This window comes from Gobio gobio (assembly GCF_949357685.1).
Source record: "Gobio gobio genome assembly, chromosome: 9".
NCBI classification, from domain to species: domain Eukaryota; kingdom Metazoa; phylum Chordata; class Actinopteri; order Cypriniformes; family Gobionidae; genus Gobio; species Gobio gobio.
Window position 1 is genome coordinate 33,412,535 of NC_137115.1, and position 16,164 is coordinate 33,428,698.

Genomic DNA, 16,164 nt, shown 5'->3' on the forward strand with positions numbered 1-16,164 from the left:
CCTTAATTTTTAAGAGTGTGTGGAAGATATGATTGACTTTCCCTTGGGTCTTTACCAAAAGAATGTAAAAACACCCTCAAATACAGCTTCCTCATTCCGTTCTGTGATGAAAAGCACTGATTGTGTGCTTTTTATGTGTGTTTGCAGTGAGGAGGTGTGTATTCTATCAGCATCAGGCACAGCTGCGATCCTCAGCTCCCGTTTCATGCAGGACGGCCCGCTGGAGACCGATCACAGGTTGTCACGGCAACCGCTTGTCTTTTCTACAGGGTCAGAGAGGGTCGAGGGGGATATGGGTAGTACAGCCTCCTTGGGGTAGGTTAATGACACACACATGCACATATACACACACACACACCTTTGGCCCCTTGCTAAGGGTATGGCGTTAAATGATGGACAAACTGCAAGCGCATAAACACAGTGCGCAAGTGAATTACAGCAGTGTGATCACAGCGACAAAGCTCGCACGTAAAATGTAAACCTGAAGAAATCCCGAATCTAAATGCACAGAAATCAACACGTTGTGAGGAGAAATAACAAAATCGCAAGTCCTGACAGGTCTCACACACGCAGAACTGACCACACGCACGATTTCTGATCTGAATGCACGCACAAGCTGAAATCTTTTTGCACCCAAATTAGTTTTGACAGGGGGCAGGGTCCAAACCTATGTGTTAACAAACGCTATTGGCTGCTGGCCTTCTCTGTAGCTCTTATTTTGATTGGCTGTTTGTATTACGTTAACAATGTCCTCCTGTTGTGATTGTCTGTTGTTGGCCCTTTCCGAATGAACACACTCAAAATGGGCTGTGTTGGGAATGGGATTGCAGACCCTCAATCATAGGGGCGGGATAAATAGTTGTCTTTCAAATTCCCTCTGCATGCAATAGGATAGCGCTACAACCAACCAGAGCAACGAAGAAGGTGAAGCGGAGCTAGTTGATAGATTAAACTTTTGCCGTATCCGGTCGGCGCTTAATGCAGCAGAGTTTTGAATATATTGCAGTCTTGCAATGGAGCTAGCTGGCAAACCAATGAAAAGGGCATTAGAGTAGTCAAGGCAGGATGAAACGAAAGCATGCATAACTGCTTCGGTGTCTTTAACACCAATGAAGGGACAGAGCATGGCAATGCAGTAAGTGGAAGAATGCAGATTTGGTGATATATATTTTTACAGTACTGGAGGGTTTGATGAGAGTACCAGCAATCTCACAGGCAAAGTCAGTAGGAATTTACTGTATTTAGTAAATGTTACTGTAACTATTAAGTGATGGGGTTCCAGTAATAATGATTTCAGTCTTGTCCATGGTTAGTTTCAGAAAGTTGGAGATGAGCCATTCTTTTATGAGATTTTATCAATTTGAGTTGATAGAGCAGGCATACACATAGTATATATTTGAATGTCATCAGCATAGAACTGATAATTAAAACCATGTCGATGTAGGATCTAACCCAGAGGTAGTATGTAAATGATGAATAATAATGGACCAAGAACAGATCCCTGGGGGACACCTTGCTTCAGGGGGACAGTCGGAGATCTAAAATCCTGCATTGTAATGTAAAATTGACTATCAGAAAGAGGAGGAAAACCAATTTAAGAGCAACCCCGGAAATACCCACATTCAAGAAGCGAGAAATAATAAATCATGGCAGACCGTATCAAAGGCGAAGCTAAGGTCGAGTAGTAGAAGTATAGAGAGAGAACCAGATTGAAAGGGATCAAAGAGATTATTTACAACTAGAAAAGTCTGAAGCTGGGAGGCAACAGTTCTTTCCAGTAATTTGGCAATAAATAGTAGATTTGAAATAGGATGATAATTCGATAGAACTGAGGGGTCAACTTGGGTTTCTTGAGAACTAGGGTGACTGGGAGTTTTGAGTGAAATGAAGCAGAGGTAATAGATGCATTAAAGGGGTCATATGATGGTTCTAAAAAGAACATTATTTTGTGTATTCGGTTTAATGCAATGTGTTTACGCGGTTTTAGGTACAATTTTTTTAAAAAAAAGTATTTATTTTACACATACTGTACATTGTTGTTGCTCCTATGCCCATCCTTTCTGAAACGCGTAGATTTTTACAAAGCTCATTGTTCTGAAAATCGTTCAGTGTGCTCTGATTGGCCAGCGATCCAGTGCATTGTGATTGGCCTGAATACCTTAAGCGTCTGACAGAAATGTCACTCTTCTTAGCATATTTGGAACATCAGCTCCCAAAGCAAAGCGTAGGGGTTGCACAGACTAGTCGACTAATTGACTAGTCGACTTTAATGCTCTGCCATGACGCTTTAAGCTTTACGTTGACTAGTGGCTGAGGGCGCAACAGGATAAGCCATTTCCTGACACACACACTCCGTTTCCAACAATTAAGATGAAAAATAAATGCATACTTAGAGCTCTCCACAAGACATGTTTGATTATGCCATCTGGATGCTCAAAATTGAATGCACATTTTAAACCGCTTATTGTACAGGTAAGTTAATCACTGTTCTAAACTAATGCGTGCTGCATTGAAACACACACACACATAGCCGGATGATGCAGATGACTAAACTGATCAATCAACGTTGCCAGCGCGACTGAACCAGAAAGTATCAGATTAGAAAGTTGAATGGAAGTGCTAGAAACAGTCCTCCGAAAAATGCGCAGCACACAGTCGAATATTTGGGTTGTACTGTTCTGGAACATTGTTGTAACTAAAGCTTAGCCACTGTTTTCTTATTGTCCCCTCTTTTGGATGGCCAAACAAAGTAGTTTGGCTTTCGCAACGAAAAACACAGCATCTCCATGACATGGCAGTGCTGGGGACACAATACTACTGCGAGAAGAAAAGTTACGCCTTCTTTCTTTGCTAATACATTTGGGTGGTGTTATGAAACTCTGCCCCCACATACTTGCGTAGATTTGTGGGTGTGTGTTTGAACGAAGCGTTTCAGGATGATTCAGGCTGAGCCTTAACTTTTACAAAGAATATCTCTTTGGGTTTGAGACTTTGAGCTTTGTAACTCTGCAGATCTTATACATGCACAAACAGCTACATAACACACTAAAGAAGGAAAACAAGAAATCGCATCATATGACACCTTTTAATGAAGTAAGAAATAAGTGCAGAGATGACAGAGTGACAGAATTTCAGGAGAGAAGTAGGGGCAAGGTCAAGTCGACAGGATGAAGAGTTGGATTTTAAGATTAACTCAGAGACAGGAGATGGATTAGTTAAAGGAAAGCTACTCAAATACTGGCCAGAGAGATTAGGTAAAGTCAGCCGCCTCATCAGAGTCCCTGTCAGAACTCGTGATTTTTCTCTTGTTTTTTCGTGCAAGCTTTGTCACTGTGCTCATACTGCTGTAATTCACTTGCATGCTGTGTTTATGCGCTTGCGCTGTTTTGTCCAGCATTTAACGCCATATAAGGGGCTCTTAAAGGAATAGTTCACCCAAAAATAAAAAGTATGATTATTAACTCTTCCCCTCATGTTGTATCAAACTGCAAAAGAAATCTGTTTTCTAAATGAATGTTATAAATCTTATTGTGAACAATTCATCAGCACATCATTTTAGTCATTTTTTTTTTAGAAATGTTTTAACCTTGTAATGTTTAATCAAAATGTCATAGCTGGATCTTCCAATAAACACTGACAGACTTATCTCTGGTGACACATGTAGGACTTCTCCAATAATTTAGTGTGCTTAAACCTGCTCCTGCATGCTTGCATTCATCTGCCTCTACTTTTGAGTGCAACAGCCACATCTCAAAATCTAATAAGCAATCAATGCATAGAAACAAGTCAGCCTAAATTTTTTTCGTTTTTGATAGTTACGCTCGAATACACGATATCACATACATAAGAAAAGATCTATCGCTACTTTCGTTTCATCATGACTTTAACAAAAAAGTCATTATTCATAATGACATCCAGACATTATTCACAGAATTTTCTTCTTGCTACAGTAGCTCTTAAAGTGTGCATGAAATGGAAATTGTGACGAATTCCTCCTCTGTGCCCCCATACCACTTCGTCTTTTTTTGTGTATATTATGTATATTTTTAATAGTGCTGTCAAAAGTAGCACGTTAAAGCAGGCGATTACATTTTTTTCAGTGTAACTCGTAAAAAATATTTAACGCAATTAACGCAGTATCCGTTTTTTTCCTATTATCCTTTGGCTAGCGTTACATTATTATGCTCTTACTCATGCAAATGCTTTAAAACCATTCCAGCGTGACAAGACAAAAGAGAACGAGCTGCCTGTGAATGTCCTGGGTGCGTCTCAATCAGCTCCCGAGTATCCTAGGTCGCGAATCAGTATAACATCTACATGAATGTGGCTGACTCCCTGATCAGTGCTCTGACTACTGAACTAGGAGCTGATTGAGAAGCACCCCTTGTCTGAAAGACGCGGAATTATACCAGAATTATACCAAAATGCAAGAGTATTCTCATAAGAGCAGTCTTAAATAAGTTAAATAACGCCTTAAATTAACTTAAAGGAGTTGTGGAGATCACGAGATGCGCGTGACAGCTTTAATAAGGAGTTATTCTATTTATGCAGTGCAGTTTGATAGCTCCAATTCTAACTTCAACTATTCAATATTCTGTAATTTTCATTATAGGTACACTTCAACTATGAGAGACCGAATGAGAGAAAAAAAATCCAGAAAATCACATAGTCTGATTTTTAAATAATTTATTTGCAAATTATGGTGGAAAATAAGTATTTGGTTACCTACAAAAAAGGCAAGATTTCTGGCTCTCACAGACCTGTAACTTCTTTTTTCGAGGCTCCTCTGTCCTCCACTCGTTACCTGTATTAATGACACCTGTTTGAACTCGTTATCAGTATAAAAGACACCTGTCCACAACCTCAAACAGTCCTTTCTTAGGATCATTGAGACCCCACGAGGTGAGATCTTGCATGGAGCCGCAGTCCAAGGGAGATTGACAGTCATGTTTAGCTTCTTCCATTTTCTAATGATTGCTCCAACAGTGGACCTTTTTTCACCAAGCTGCTTGGCAATTTCCCCGTAGCCCTTTCCAGCCTTGTGGAGGTGTACAACAAGGGTTTGTCTCTAGTGTCTTTGGACAGCTCTTTGGTCTTGGCCATGTTAGTAGTTGGATTCTTGATTGTATGGGGTGGACAGGTGTCTTTATGCAGCTAACAACCTCAAACAGGTGCATCTAATTTAGGATAATAAATGGAGTGGAGGTGGACATTTTAAAGGCAGACTAACAGGTCTTTGAGGGTCAGAATTCTAGCTGATAGACAGGTGTTCAAATACTTATTTGCAGCTGTATCATACAAATAAATAGTTAAAAAATCATACATTGTGATTTCTGGAGTTTTTCTTTTTAGATTATGTCTCTCACAGTGGACATGCACCTACGATGACAATTTCAGACCCCTCCATGATTTCTAAGTGGGAGAACTTGCAAAATAGCAGGGTGTTCAAATACTTATTTTCCTCACTGTACATACATACATACATACATAAGGAGCATTGTTCTACATAAACTCTATATTGCCATTATATACAGCTATAACAGCTTCAACTCTTCTGGAAAGGCTTTCCACAAGGTTTAGGAGTGTGTTTATGGGAATTTTTGACCATTCTTCTAGAAACGCATTTGTGAGGTCAGGCACTGATGTTGGACGAGAAGGCCTGGCTCGCAGTCTCCGCTCTAATTCATCCCAAAGGTGTTGTATCGGGCCTACCATTTCGTGGCTGAGTTGCTGTTGTTCGCAGTTGCTTCCACTTTTTTATAATTCCACTAACAGTTGACCGTAGAATATTTAGTATTGAGGAAATTTCACGAATGGACTTGTTGCACAGATGGCAACCTATCACGGTAACATGCTTGAATTCACTGAGCTGAGAGTGACCCATTCTTTCACAATTGTTTTTAGAAGTAGTCTGCATGCCTAGGTCCTTGATATTATACACCCGTGGCCATGGAAGTGATTGGAACACCTGAATTCAGTGATTTGAAGGGCGTCCCAATACTTTTGGCAATATAGTGTATATTAGGAAACTTGTAATAGAGATATGCACATACAATTTTACACACATCTCACATAATTTCATGCACTTCGTACTTTCTGTTTTGTATTGATGTTATCATCTAACTATGTTTTGTCTTATGTACTGCTTTTAAAAAGAAAAAAAGACGCATGGCTTCCCGAATGAGAAAAAAATGTACAGTGCAACTTAGTGCATTTTGATTTCTTGATGTGTTTAGATGTCAAACAGGTTTGGAACAACATGATTCTAAGTAAATCATGACTTAAATCTCATTTTGGGTGAACTTTTCCTTTAATCTCAATACTAAACAATACTAATTAAATTGGTGTGTGTGTGTCTGTGTATATGTTTGCTGAGGACGGTTTTTACAGCTACTAACCAAATTAAGTCTTAAGGACTTCATAACAAAGGGGCTAAAACATTTGGCTGTTGCTGAATATGTACATGTTTTATGTTCAAAAATAACCGTAACACATTTGTACGCTTATGTAAAGATATTTTTATTATGTTTATGGCTGGTTGGGTCTGTGAGATCCCTTGTGTTATCGTTTATGTACTAACTGCAGTATTTATTTCTGTTAGATTTGAGGAGGTGGCACCCCCTGGCTGTGGATTCTGTCACATACCGTACGATGAGTTGAATATACCATTTCCTGCTCAGCTCACCTATTGCTGCTGCTGTCGCCGCTACAAAGTGCCCGATGTCCTCTTTACCACGATCGACCTGCCTACTGATGCCAACGTCACCGGGAAGGGCTGCCTGATTCAGGCCAGGTAAAAACTGCTCATAACATCCTGTCCAAATGGAATATTATTGTACTGCACACTGCACTACTGCATACTGTATGTAATAATAAAAAGCAGTGTATAGGGCTGCACAATGAATCGAAATAAAACCTAAATCACAATATGGCTTAGTGTGATGATCAAATCGTAAAGGCTACTATTTAATCAAACAAATATATGTGCTGTGTGTTTCAGTGTGTTCATGCGAGCAGCTCATGATCTGGTGTTTTCATTGTCACAGAGCAGCTCGGTTTGCAGTAAATGCCCCTCCACACAAACTCTATATCTGCGTTGTTTATTATGTGCATTTGGGAACACAGATTTCTCCCCCAAATCATTCAGCCTTAGTAGTGTGCTATATTGCTTTACAACGTTGCAAAACTGTCCCAAGTGAATAATTAGTTCAGACTTCGGGTGAAGCTCAGGTCAAATGTATTGCATTGTGGGATACAGTGTTTCTCACAGTATGTTCTGATTGTAGACTGTGCATTTTGGCAAATGTAATAGGTCATCTGGGTATTCTTTGTTTTCCACCCCACTGTAGGCTGTGTCGGACTAAAAAGAAGGCCCAGGGAGAGGGGAACGCCATGGCCATTAGCAATCTTCTGCCGTTTCTAGAGTACGAGCTCCACACACAGCTGATGAACAAATTAAAGCTACGAGGCATGAACGCTTTGTTCGGTTTGCGTATCCAAATCAGCGTGGGAGAGACCATGCTGCTAGGACTGGCGGTCAGTGTGCGATTACCCGTAATGCTCAGTGCATTTACTTAATTAAATATGACGCTTTGTCCTGTTAATAGCTGTTGTTTGTTGTATTCAGTCCGCAACAGGAGTTTATCTGACAGCGTTACCCAGTCCTGGAGGGATCCAGGTACTGGGAAAAACTCCCAGTGACATCACATACGAACAGCACATCTCAAATATGCAGAAGAAAATCAATGACACCATCACTAAAAATAAAGAACTCTATGAAATCAACCCACCTGTAAGTAAACATACACATCAAGGCACTTTGTGAGGTAGTGTTTGATTCTTACATTATTTTATATTTATACTACAAGGCTGTTGAATGCTTGAATCTGATTGGTTGGCGAACGTTCTAAGGTGTGCAATTATTTTCAGGGAAACGCACGGCTAAAATCAAGACCGCATTACAGTTCATATCACTTCGCCAAATGATTTCAGTTATTTATATATAAACATGACCTTTTTTGCCACAAAATTACGTTTTATGTACGGAAAGCACATACTCTTTCTCCCGCTCTCTCTGCTCTCCCACTCAAATGCACATACAGTACGGACACACACTCTCGCAGAAACAGTGATGTCAGCTCTGACGATTTTATCAGTAAAATAGTTTAGCAACTTAAAAGCAACTTGAAATGTCTCACTAGCGAGGTAATAAAGGGACAAAACCTGACAAATGTCTTGAAATAAATCATCTGAACAATGTTTTGACGTGTGGTAACCATAGTGTAAGCGGAATAATTGACTCCGGGGCCATTGAATTATTAGAAACATAATGCACACCCGCATTACCACCTCGGGTGTGCATTATTTTTCTAATAATTCAACGGCTCGTCATTAATTATTCCTTACCTTATTCCACCTGTTTTTCTTTTAAACCACAGCTAAAACATTTTCATTTTTTTACCCATCGTAGGAGGTTGTCGAAGAGATCATTGGTTCACCAATCCCTGAGCCCCGTCAGAGGTCCCGTCTCTTTCGTTCTCACTCAGAGAGCTCAGATGAGGTGTCAGAAATAGACCTGTCCCATGGGAAGAAAGATGCCTTTGTGTTGGAGGTAAACTGGATTTGTACTAGAGGTTGATGGTTTGATAGATAGATGGAAGGATTAACTTAGAGATACTGGACTTTTTTTGTGGAGTGAAAGATCTGTCTGATCTGTTTTAATACTCTTCTAGATTGATGACACGGATGCTGTGGAAGATATTCATGCACTTCTGACTGATTCTCCCACCCCAGCAGGTACAAACCTATGCTAGACCTTTGTTGGACTTGTTTTTGATGGACTATGATATTCAGACATGTGTTTGTATGTTGTCTTCTGTTCAGGATTCTACAGCTGCAACACAGAAATCATGCCTGGGATTCAGAACTGGACTTCAGCTATACAGGTATCATTCACAATAGTGAACAATTGCAACTAGAATTTTGGTGTGTTTACAACACACACGATTTGTTGATGTGCCGACTTTTTTGGACTTTAGCTTATTCACTGTATGCCCCAGAGTTAGATGAATCCATACTAGGGGTGTCGCAATGTACCGGTATTGGCGATAACCGTGATATTCAAAGCACGAAATATCGACATTGTGTAAATTTAGGGTGTGGCAATATACCGGTATTGGCGATAACCACAATATTTAAAATGAATAGGACTCTTAGATAGCATGACACGTAAATACTCCAGTGTCCCGAGTCCGACGTGTTTTTTTCCCCCCTCCCTATTAGTCTACACACTGTTGCAGCCATAAAAATAGTTCAGCTTTGTTTTTAATGTCAAGGTAGTTATATTTAGTTTCGTTTCTTTATTAAGTTAAAAACAAAAACACATTTTTGACAAGCTGAGGCAGGCTGCCAGTAGTAAAATGTTTATATGTGGTTTAAACAACCAGATGCATTCACACGTGTCCAGTTTTGTCGGAAATGTGTCCCAGACCAACTTCTGAATTGGTTTGTTTGAGTGAAAGAATTTCAGAAGACATTTACTCCTGATCTCTTTACAGTATTATAGATGTCTGATCAGAGAAAATGAATGAAGTGAACAGGTGTAAAAAGGCCATAACTCTTGCAGCTGTGCTGAGGGAACACTCGCTACTGCTGCTGGCGGGGCCTCTGAACAGCAGTCAGAGCCAGTCTTGACGGTCGCGGTATAGTCTTGTGTTGTTTCCACCAGTGCAGCACAACTCATTGATTCTTTTAATGAATCAATTTACATAAGTTTATTTACATAATGTATGTTTTTGTATTTGTATTTGCAATCTAGTCATGGCCAATCCTGTTCATAGCATTTATGTTAATATTTATTCATCATACTGTTGAATTTTTCTGTTGAATTTTTCCCCCAAGGTTTCTATAGATATCTCGATATATCAATATTGTGAATTCTTTTGGCCACAATAACCGTGGTGTGAAAAATCTAATATCGTGACAGCCCTAGTCCATACAGTCCAGTCTTTGTGCTAAGCTAGGCTTGCGGTGGGTGCGTCAGACAGAGTTATGGCACTCACAGAGATGAGAATGGTATGTATGGACTTATCTAACTCTGGGGGATAATGTGAATAAGCTAAAGTCCCAAAAAGTCAGTGCGTTCCTTTAACAGAAACCAACAGTATTTTTAATAAAGACTAGATGAGCGCTATGGACATTTTTAAACCGCAGCTCAGACACTAGGATATTTTCTGAAATATTTATGCTTATTAACAATGGACCATTTTCACAGACTGTTAGGATGTATTTCCACAGTTATTAACATCATATATCTTGCAAATAATAATTTATTTTTTTCTTAATTTTTTTTAAACAATGTACATTTATAACACTATACTTTGCGTTTCTAATACAAAGAGTGAGGGAGTAATGGGAAAACAATTATCTTTTGGAAATTCAGAGAAACGGTTAGGGTTAGGGTTAGGTTAGGGATTTTTTTTCTTTTGCTATTGGAGCAAATGGGAAAACAAAAGTTGTGTTTGTTGTAGTTTCCATTCACCACTGTAGAAGTTTACCCAACTATGACTACTTCTGCTTCTTAGAGCCCTGGAAATGTGAAAAGGGTCCATGAATACCATTACCGTTGACCTAATATTTGCAGACATTTACTAAATGAAGCTAGTTTGTGATAATTTAACTCCAGAAAAACAGATGTATTGTCTATATATATTGTTTGCCTAATATATTTATATGTAATTTACATTTGAAGTTGTTTTTTCAGAGTGAGTTGACATTTTCAATGTTTGGTGTAGAATCAAACATATATTTTTGTGTGCTTTCAGATGTTTACCTCTGTGAGGGTATTTCGCCTTAACAACATCAACTTGACCAATCAGGGACTGAATAAAGTTTTCAGTGACCTCTGTGAGAACCTGCTTAAGGTTAATAAATGTTTTCCCCTATATTTCCTATATCTTATTTCTCTCAAGAGATCAATTCTGTCATGGTCTAATGTGGACCAGTTAAACCAAGTGATTTATGCTTGCTAACTGGAATATATGTGTGCTCTGAAGAGTTTGTACTTCAAACTGCGGTCATTGGTCCCCTGCTGTCTTTGTCACTTGAACTTCACCGTGGCCATACCTGAAGATGAGCTCATCCAGGTGAGAACACACCTGACCTAATTACTTTTTTGCTATTATCATATTATACGTTCATTTTGCAGACTTGTTACTGTTGTGAAACAACAAAATCTGTTTATCCTCTTGGGTTTTATTTCTTACCCTTTTATCTCTGTCCCGCGTGATCTGTCAGTGTTGTTTAATTGACAGGTGGCGGTGACGGCTGTGGCAATGAGCTTTGACAAAGAGCTGACTCTGGAGAATGGCAAACAAAGTGGGGATAAGACACTAATAAAGGGTGAGCATTAAGGCTGCCCCTGACTAAAGATTTCTCTAGTCGACTAGTAGTCGTTCATTTAAGCAATTCGTCGACTAATTACATGTTTATAATTAATTTAATCACATATATAGGTCGAATAGGGGGTGGAATATAGCCTATTCAGCGCTCAAGTGCACGCCTACAGCTTGCTGCAAAGCACCGGCAAAAGTAATGATTATGGATGTGGCAGAAAAAAATAACTTGAGATCTCCACATTATAGTGGACGCACCTTTGGAGAAAAATGCACCTTTTATACGGATTACATAATCAGATAGGCTTTCACACCAAGCTTAACCCCGGGTTATCATCGTTCTAAACACGGCTTTTAACCCCTGGTAAAGGAACGTTTCACACTTGTAATTTTTCGAAGCAGGGTTAGCACTGTTTTTTTTACCTGGGGTTATGAAACCCTGTTCCCGGAGCAATGTTAACCCCGCATTTCGGTGCCAAATTTCACACAAACAATGTGAAACGATGCAGTGTTTGTTAAAGTTAGGCGCTTATCAACAGACAACCAAATGTGTACATATTTGCGTGCTTTGTACAGTCACGGAAACACTGCACAGTGTATATAAACAGTAAATTCGGCGTTTGAGAGGAAAAGTGTCAAATGCTGACAGAAAATGTGAAAATTTGAGTGAAGAAGAGACCTTTCATTCTTAACTTTATAGTCCGAAGTTAATCGATTTTCATAGACATTTCAAGCTTTCTATAGATCTATTTCTCATATCTGTGAGGCAAGTAAACTACGCTGAGTTTCGGTTCATTTTTGTGAAGCACTCCAGTTCACAGAGACCGAGACGGCAGAAAGCGCATCCTGTTTGTTTTCTTTATCTTACAAAAGCACAACATTTGGTTGTTATTGTGCGTTTAAACAATACATTCGAATTATGCAACAGAGAATTTTAAGTGGTTTCCACTGTTATCAGGAAAAAATGCAAGTGATCGTCCCTGGCTCCTCCATGTCATGCAGTAGCGCGCTACTTCAGCTTCCACACTCCGCACAAACACTTGGATATGCACCTAATAATAGTGCACATTTATCTAGGATGATTTTAGAATTATGTTTTACTACTTATTTTAGGTAGGCCATATTTGAGGTCGATGGATAATAGGCGAACCTTTGGATTTCCTGCACGACATACTCTAATTACCACAAGGACTAGCCATTAACTTCGTCACATCCTGTGGAGTTTTTTTTCTTCTTCGACTAACCGCTTTCTAATCGACTAATAGGAGGCAACCCTAGTGAGCTTATGCTCTATGTACCTTCATGTAGGAAACACCTCTCTGCAAAGCTGATCTTCACAGTCTCCTGTTGATTGTCTTTTGCAGCAATAACAGAAAATGACGAGCAGCTTCAGTTCAACCTGGAGCTCAATGCTGAAACGTCGTCTTCCAACCCTCTTAGCTCCCCCAAAGGTAAACCCTGGTGAATCCAAACTTCACCCGATGCCCCATTAAGTTCTTTATAGCTTTTTAAATGTTTGCCATAATCCATCCATCATCCATCCATCAAATTTTATGATCAAAATCTTATTTCACGATATGAGAAATTCTATTTCACAATAATGATATATATATTTATATATATTTATATATACGATATAGTTATTATTATTTTATTTAAAGCTGCAGTCAGTAAGTTTTGCCTCTTCGTCGCCATCCCCTGTCGCCAATTGAAACCTGCAATTGCAGTTATTTGCGGAATTATAATTTTTACGTGGGTTGTGCATCAACCGGCTCTTCAGCGAGGATGAATCTAATGTTTTGAGGAGTATGTGCGGCTGTCTTTCATTCACCACACTTTACCACGGAATCACAGATTCTACGTCTTGGAAGTATGACCAAAATAAGAATTTCCCCTGCAAAATATCATCTGAACAAGTAACAAACACTTTTTTTCTGACCAACTGAGAAAAAAAACACTTCAATAAATTGCGCAATTGCGTGTATTAGCGTTACCTGTAGATTTTAATTTCCATACAGTTTAATATTTTGCTTTTGTCTACGGGTGAATCTCCAGTTGTCACAGATGATTGTCATTTGGTCCTTTCTGGATTACAATCCGCCATCAAAATGATACATTTAAATTATTCCATCTGCTGTGAGAAAAGGCTATAAATTATAGCCACCTGCAGCATCCTCACAATATGATACTACCACTAGCCGGACTCCTCCTTTATGTATACAGACGTGACGTATAGATGCAAAGACATGCTCAAATTTCCCAAGGAAATCCACCAGTACCACTCAAATTATAACACATTGTTACAAGCATACCGTTGTGAATCGGGCTAAGGTAAGGAGATCGTTTTGAACCCTGGCTGGTTATGTACTTGCTCAAAAGTTGATTTTGGATCATTTTTTACCCAAAAAAGTTATGGACTGCAACTTTAATTATTATTATTATTTTTAATTACATTTATTTAAATACATTTTAGAAATGAAGCAGAAATGGAATAATCAAATGTAAAAATAAAATACTGCATATAGTCTTCACTGTATGAATTCTTATTAAACAGTCTTACAAAAGTTTTTTCAGTCAAGAGCAGAAAGCTATTTTCTCTTTTGTTTGATTAGACACAGACAGGTGAATTCATGTGTATTAGGCTGCTGTCACTTTAAGAGCGAATGCACGGATCCATTATGCTGATACCCATCCGGTTTACACCCAACTGTTTACTTTACTTTAGACATAACCAACTGTGTTTACATTAATACTCCACACGATGCAAGTGCAATAAGTTGCGCAAACAGTGAGCACCGCATCAAGTTCTTTTTCACAGTTTATTGCGCAATAATAATCTTTTTAACATCAAGCACATCCCAAATTCACGATCACCTTCTAAGAGAGGCAGCTTTCTGTGCGTGCACTTTGGCAGTACGTGAGCATGCACTGAGTTCTTTTTCACGACTTATTGCGCTTAGTGACTATTTTTTATCATCAATCACGTCCCACTCTATTGTCTCAATAATGCCTTTCATCACTCTAAAGTGTCAATAGTGCTGTGCTACAAATATATATTTACATGCCACAATATACACAATATAACAAAATCTATAACAATAGACATTTTATACCATCATTATACCGCCCAGCCCTACCTACATCCATCCATCCATCCATCCATCCATCCATCCGTCCATCTGTCTATCGAAACCGCTTGTCCTCCAAAAGTTTGGAATAAATCTTGTTTTTTTTTTTTTTACATTTTTGAAAAGAGCCTCTTATGTTCACAAATGCTTAGAATGATTTCTGATTTTATGAATTATTGTTAAAAAATATATATTATTAATATTATTGAGCCCTGGTGTTTACATACTACATTGAACTTTAAATTTTTTTTTTTTAAACAAGGAAAATCCTGTTTAATTCCTTTCAACATTGCATTGGTTTCCTCTGTGTCTCAGGTCTATCAGAGGTTGGCAGCCACCCGTCGGCCAAAGGTCAGTACTTGATTTGTTGCTGAGAGTTCTGGAAGCAGCAGGGTGGTTTTTTTTCTTTTCATTTCTGCTCCTTTTGTGTCTGACAGTTTGAAGTGCTGCAGCACACACCCCAGCATCATCCATTTTACCCCTTTTTTCTTTTTTTTTTCTTTCTTTCTTTCTGTGTCTTGTTTCCTCTTTTCTGTGTCCCTCTGTTGTGTCGTTGTATGTATGTGTCTGCGGGATTTGTGACCGCATGTGCACATATTTATGTGTGCGTGTGTGTGTGTGTTTGTGTCTATCTGTTGATGTGTCTGAATGTTCGTCTGTCTGTCTGTGTATGTTTGTGTGTCTGTGTGTGTGTGTGTGTGTGTCTGTGTGTGTGTGTTTGTGTGTATGTGTGTCCAGCCCCCTCAGTTGATTACAGTTCCTTTGCAGACAGATGCAGCTCCTGGATAGAGCAGCTTAGACTGAAAGCTCACACCATAAGACGCGGATCAGTTAAAACAAGTAGGAGTACATGCAAACTCGCTTACATACACGGACACATACCAACTCTCATAGACCCTAGTCAGAGTAGACTGCATTATATATATATTTCAGTGTTGTCAAAAATGTTTGATATTTTGAAATGTATCGATACTGAAATTACTGAAACAGTTCCAATGCTCCTTTTCTGCAGTATCGATACACAATGCAGTATACGATGAATTGATGAGTTCAGATCTTAAATTCATTAAAAGTCTTTGGAAACAACATCACAACATTTATTTTCATCAAGAGGTGCATCAATATTTGGTCAAGATCTTGTCGGTCAATGCAAGAGTCAAGCACTCTATAAGACTTTCAATGAATTTAAGGTCTGGGCCCGGTTGCATGAAACCTCTTAAGTGGTTTGACTTAAAGGTATGCCTGAGGGGGAGAAATCCCTGAGGTAAGGGATTTCTTTAAGAACGTTGCAACAAACGTCTTAACCATCACCCTTACCTAAGTGTTTATACTAAGCATTTTGTGATAGTTTCTGGCAAAACACGGCAATGGAGAAGCGGTTGCTATAGTTACGAAATCTCCCACAATAAACATAACATAACGATCCACTGACTTTCTAAAATGTAACATTTATTAAACTATACAGCTGTACCACAATATTTGAGTTATGGAGATTATTGAAGGCGGTGTGACGGATGACAGTGTCCTAATTTTCGAAAAGTCCAGCTACGACACCGGAGAATGCTCAAAATCCTGCCGCGCCACTCATATTCATAAAATTACATTATTTTTGTCCAACTCTTTATTGTATTGTACTTGTGCAT

General features: G+C 38.9%; 1 protein-coding gene across 31 annotated transcripts in view; it reads left to right on the forward strand.

The window, feature by feature from the left end:
• The window catches only part of c2cd5 (C2 calcium dependent domain containing 5), a 54,991-nt gene that overhangs the window by 31,423 nt on the left and 7,404 nt on the right, over positions 1 to 16,164 (forward strand). For 3 of the 31 annotated variants that reach the window (XM_079824775.1, XM_079824788.1, XM_079824772.1), the window contains 13 exons: positions 148 to 315; positions 6,602 to 6,793; positions 7,350 to 7,536; positions 7,628 to 7,792; positions 8,471 to 8,611; positions 8,733 to 8,796; positions 8,884 to 8,945; positions 10,824 to 10,922; positions 11,055 to 11,144; positions 11,313 to 11,400; positions 12,758 to 12,844; positions 14,837 to 14,872; positions 15,260 to 15,361. In XM_079824775.1, the coding sequence (XP_079680901.1) occupies positions 148 to 315; positions 6,602 to 6,793; positions 7,350 to 7,536; positions 7,628 to 7,792; positions 8,471 to 8,611; positions 8,733 to 8,796; positions 8,884 to 8,945; positions 10,824 to 10,922; positions 11,055 to 11,144; positions 11,313 to 11,400; positions 12,758 to 12,844; positions 14,837 to 14,872; positions 15,260 to 15,361 (1,481 nt within the window). Of the gene's footprint in view, positions 1 to 147; positions 316 to 5,616; positions 5,695 to 6,601; positions 6,794 to 7,349; positions 7,537 to 7,627; positions 7,793 to 8,470; positions 8,612 to 8,732; positions 8,797 to 8,883; positions 8,946 to 10,823; positions 10,923 to 11,054; positions 11,145 to 11,312; positions 11,401 to 12,757; positions 12,845 to 14,836; positions 14,873 to 15,259; positions 15,362 to 16,164 lie in introns of all 31 variants that reach the window. The other 28 variants (XM_079824783.1, XM_079824796.1, XM_079824780.1 and 25 more) reach the window with 15 other exon arrangements.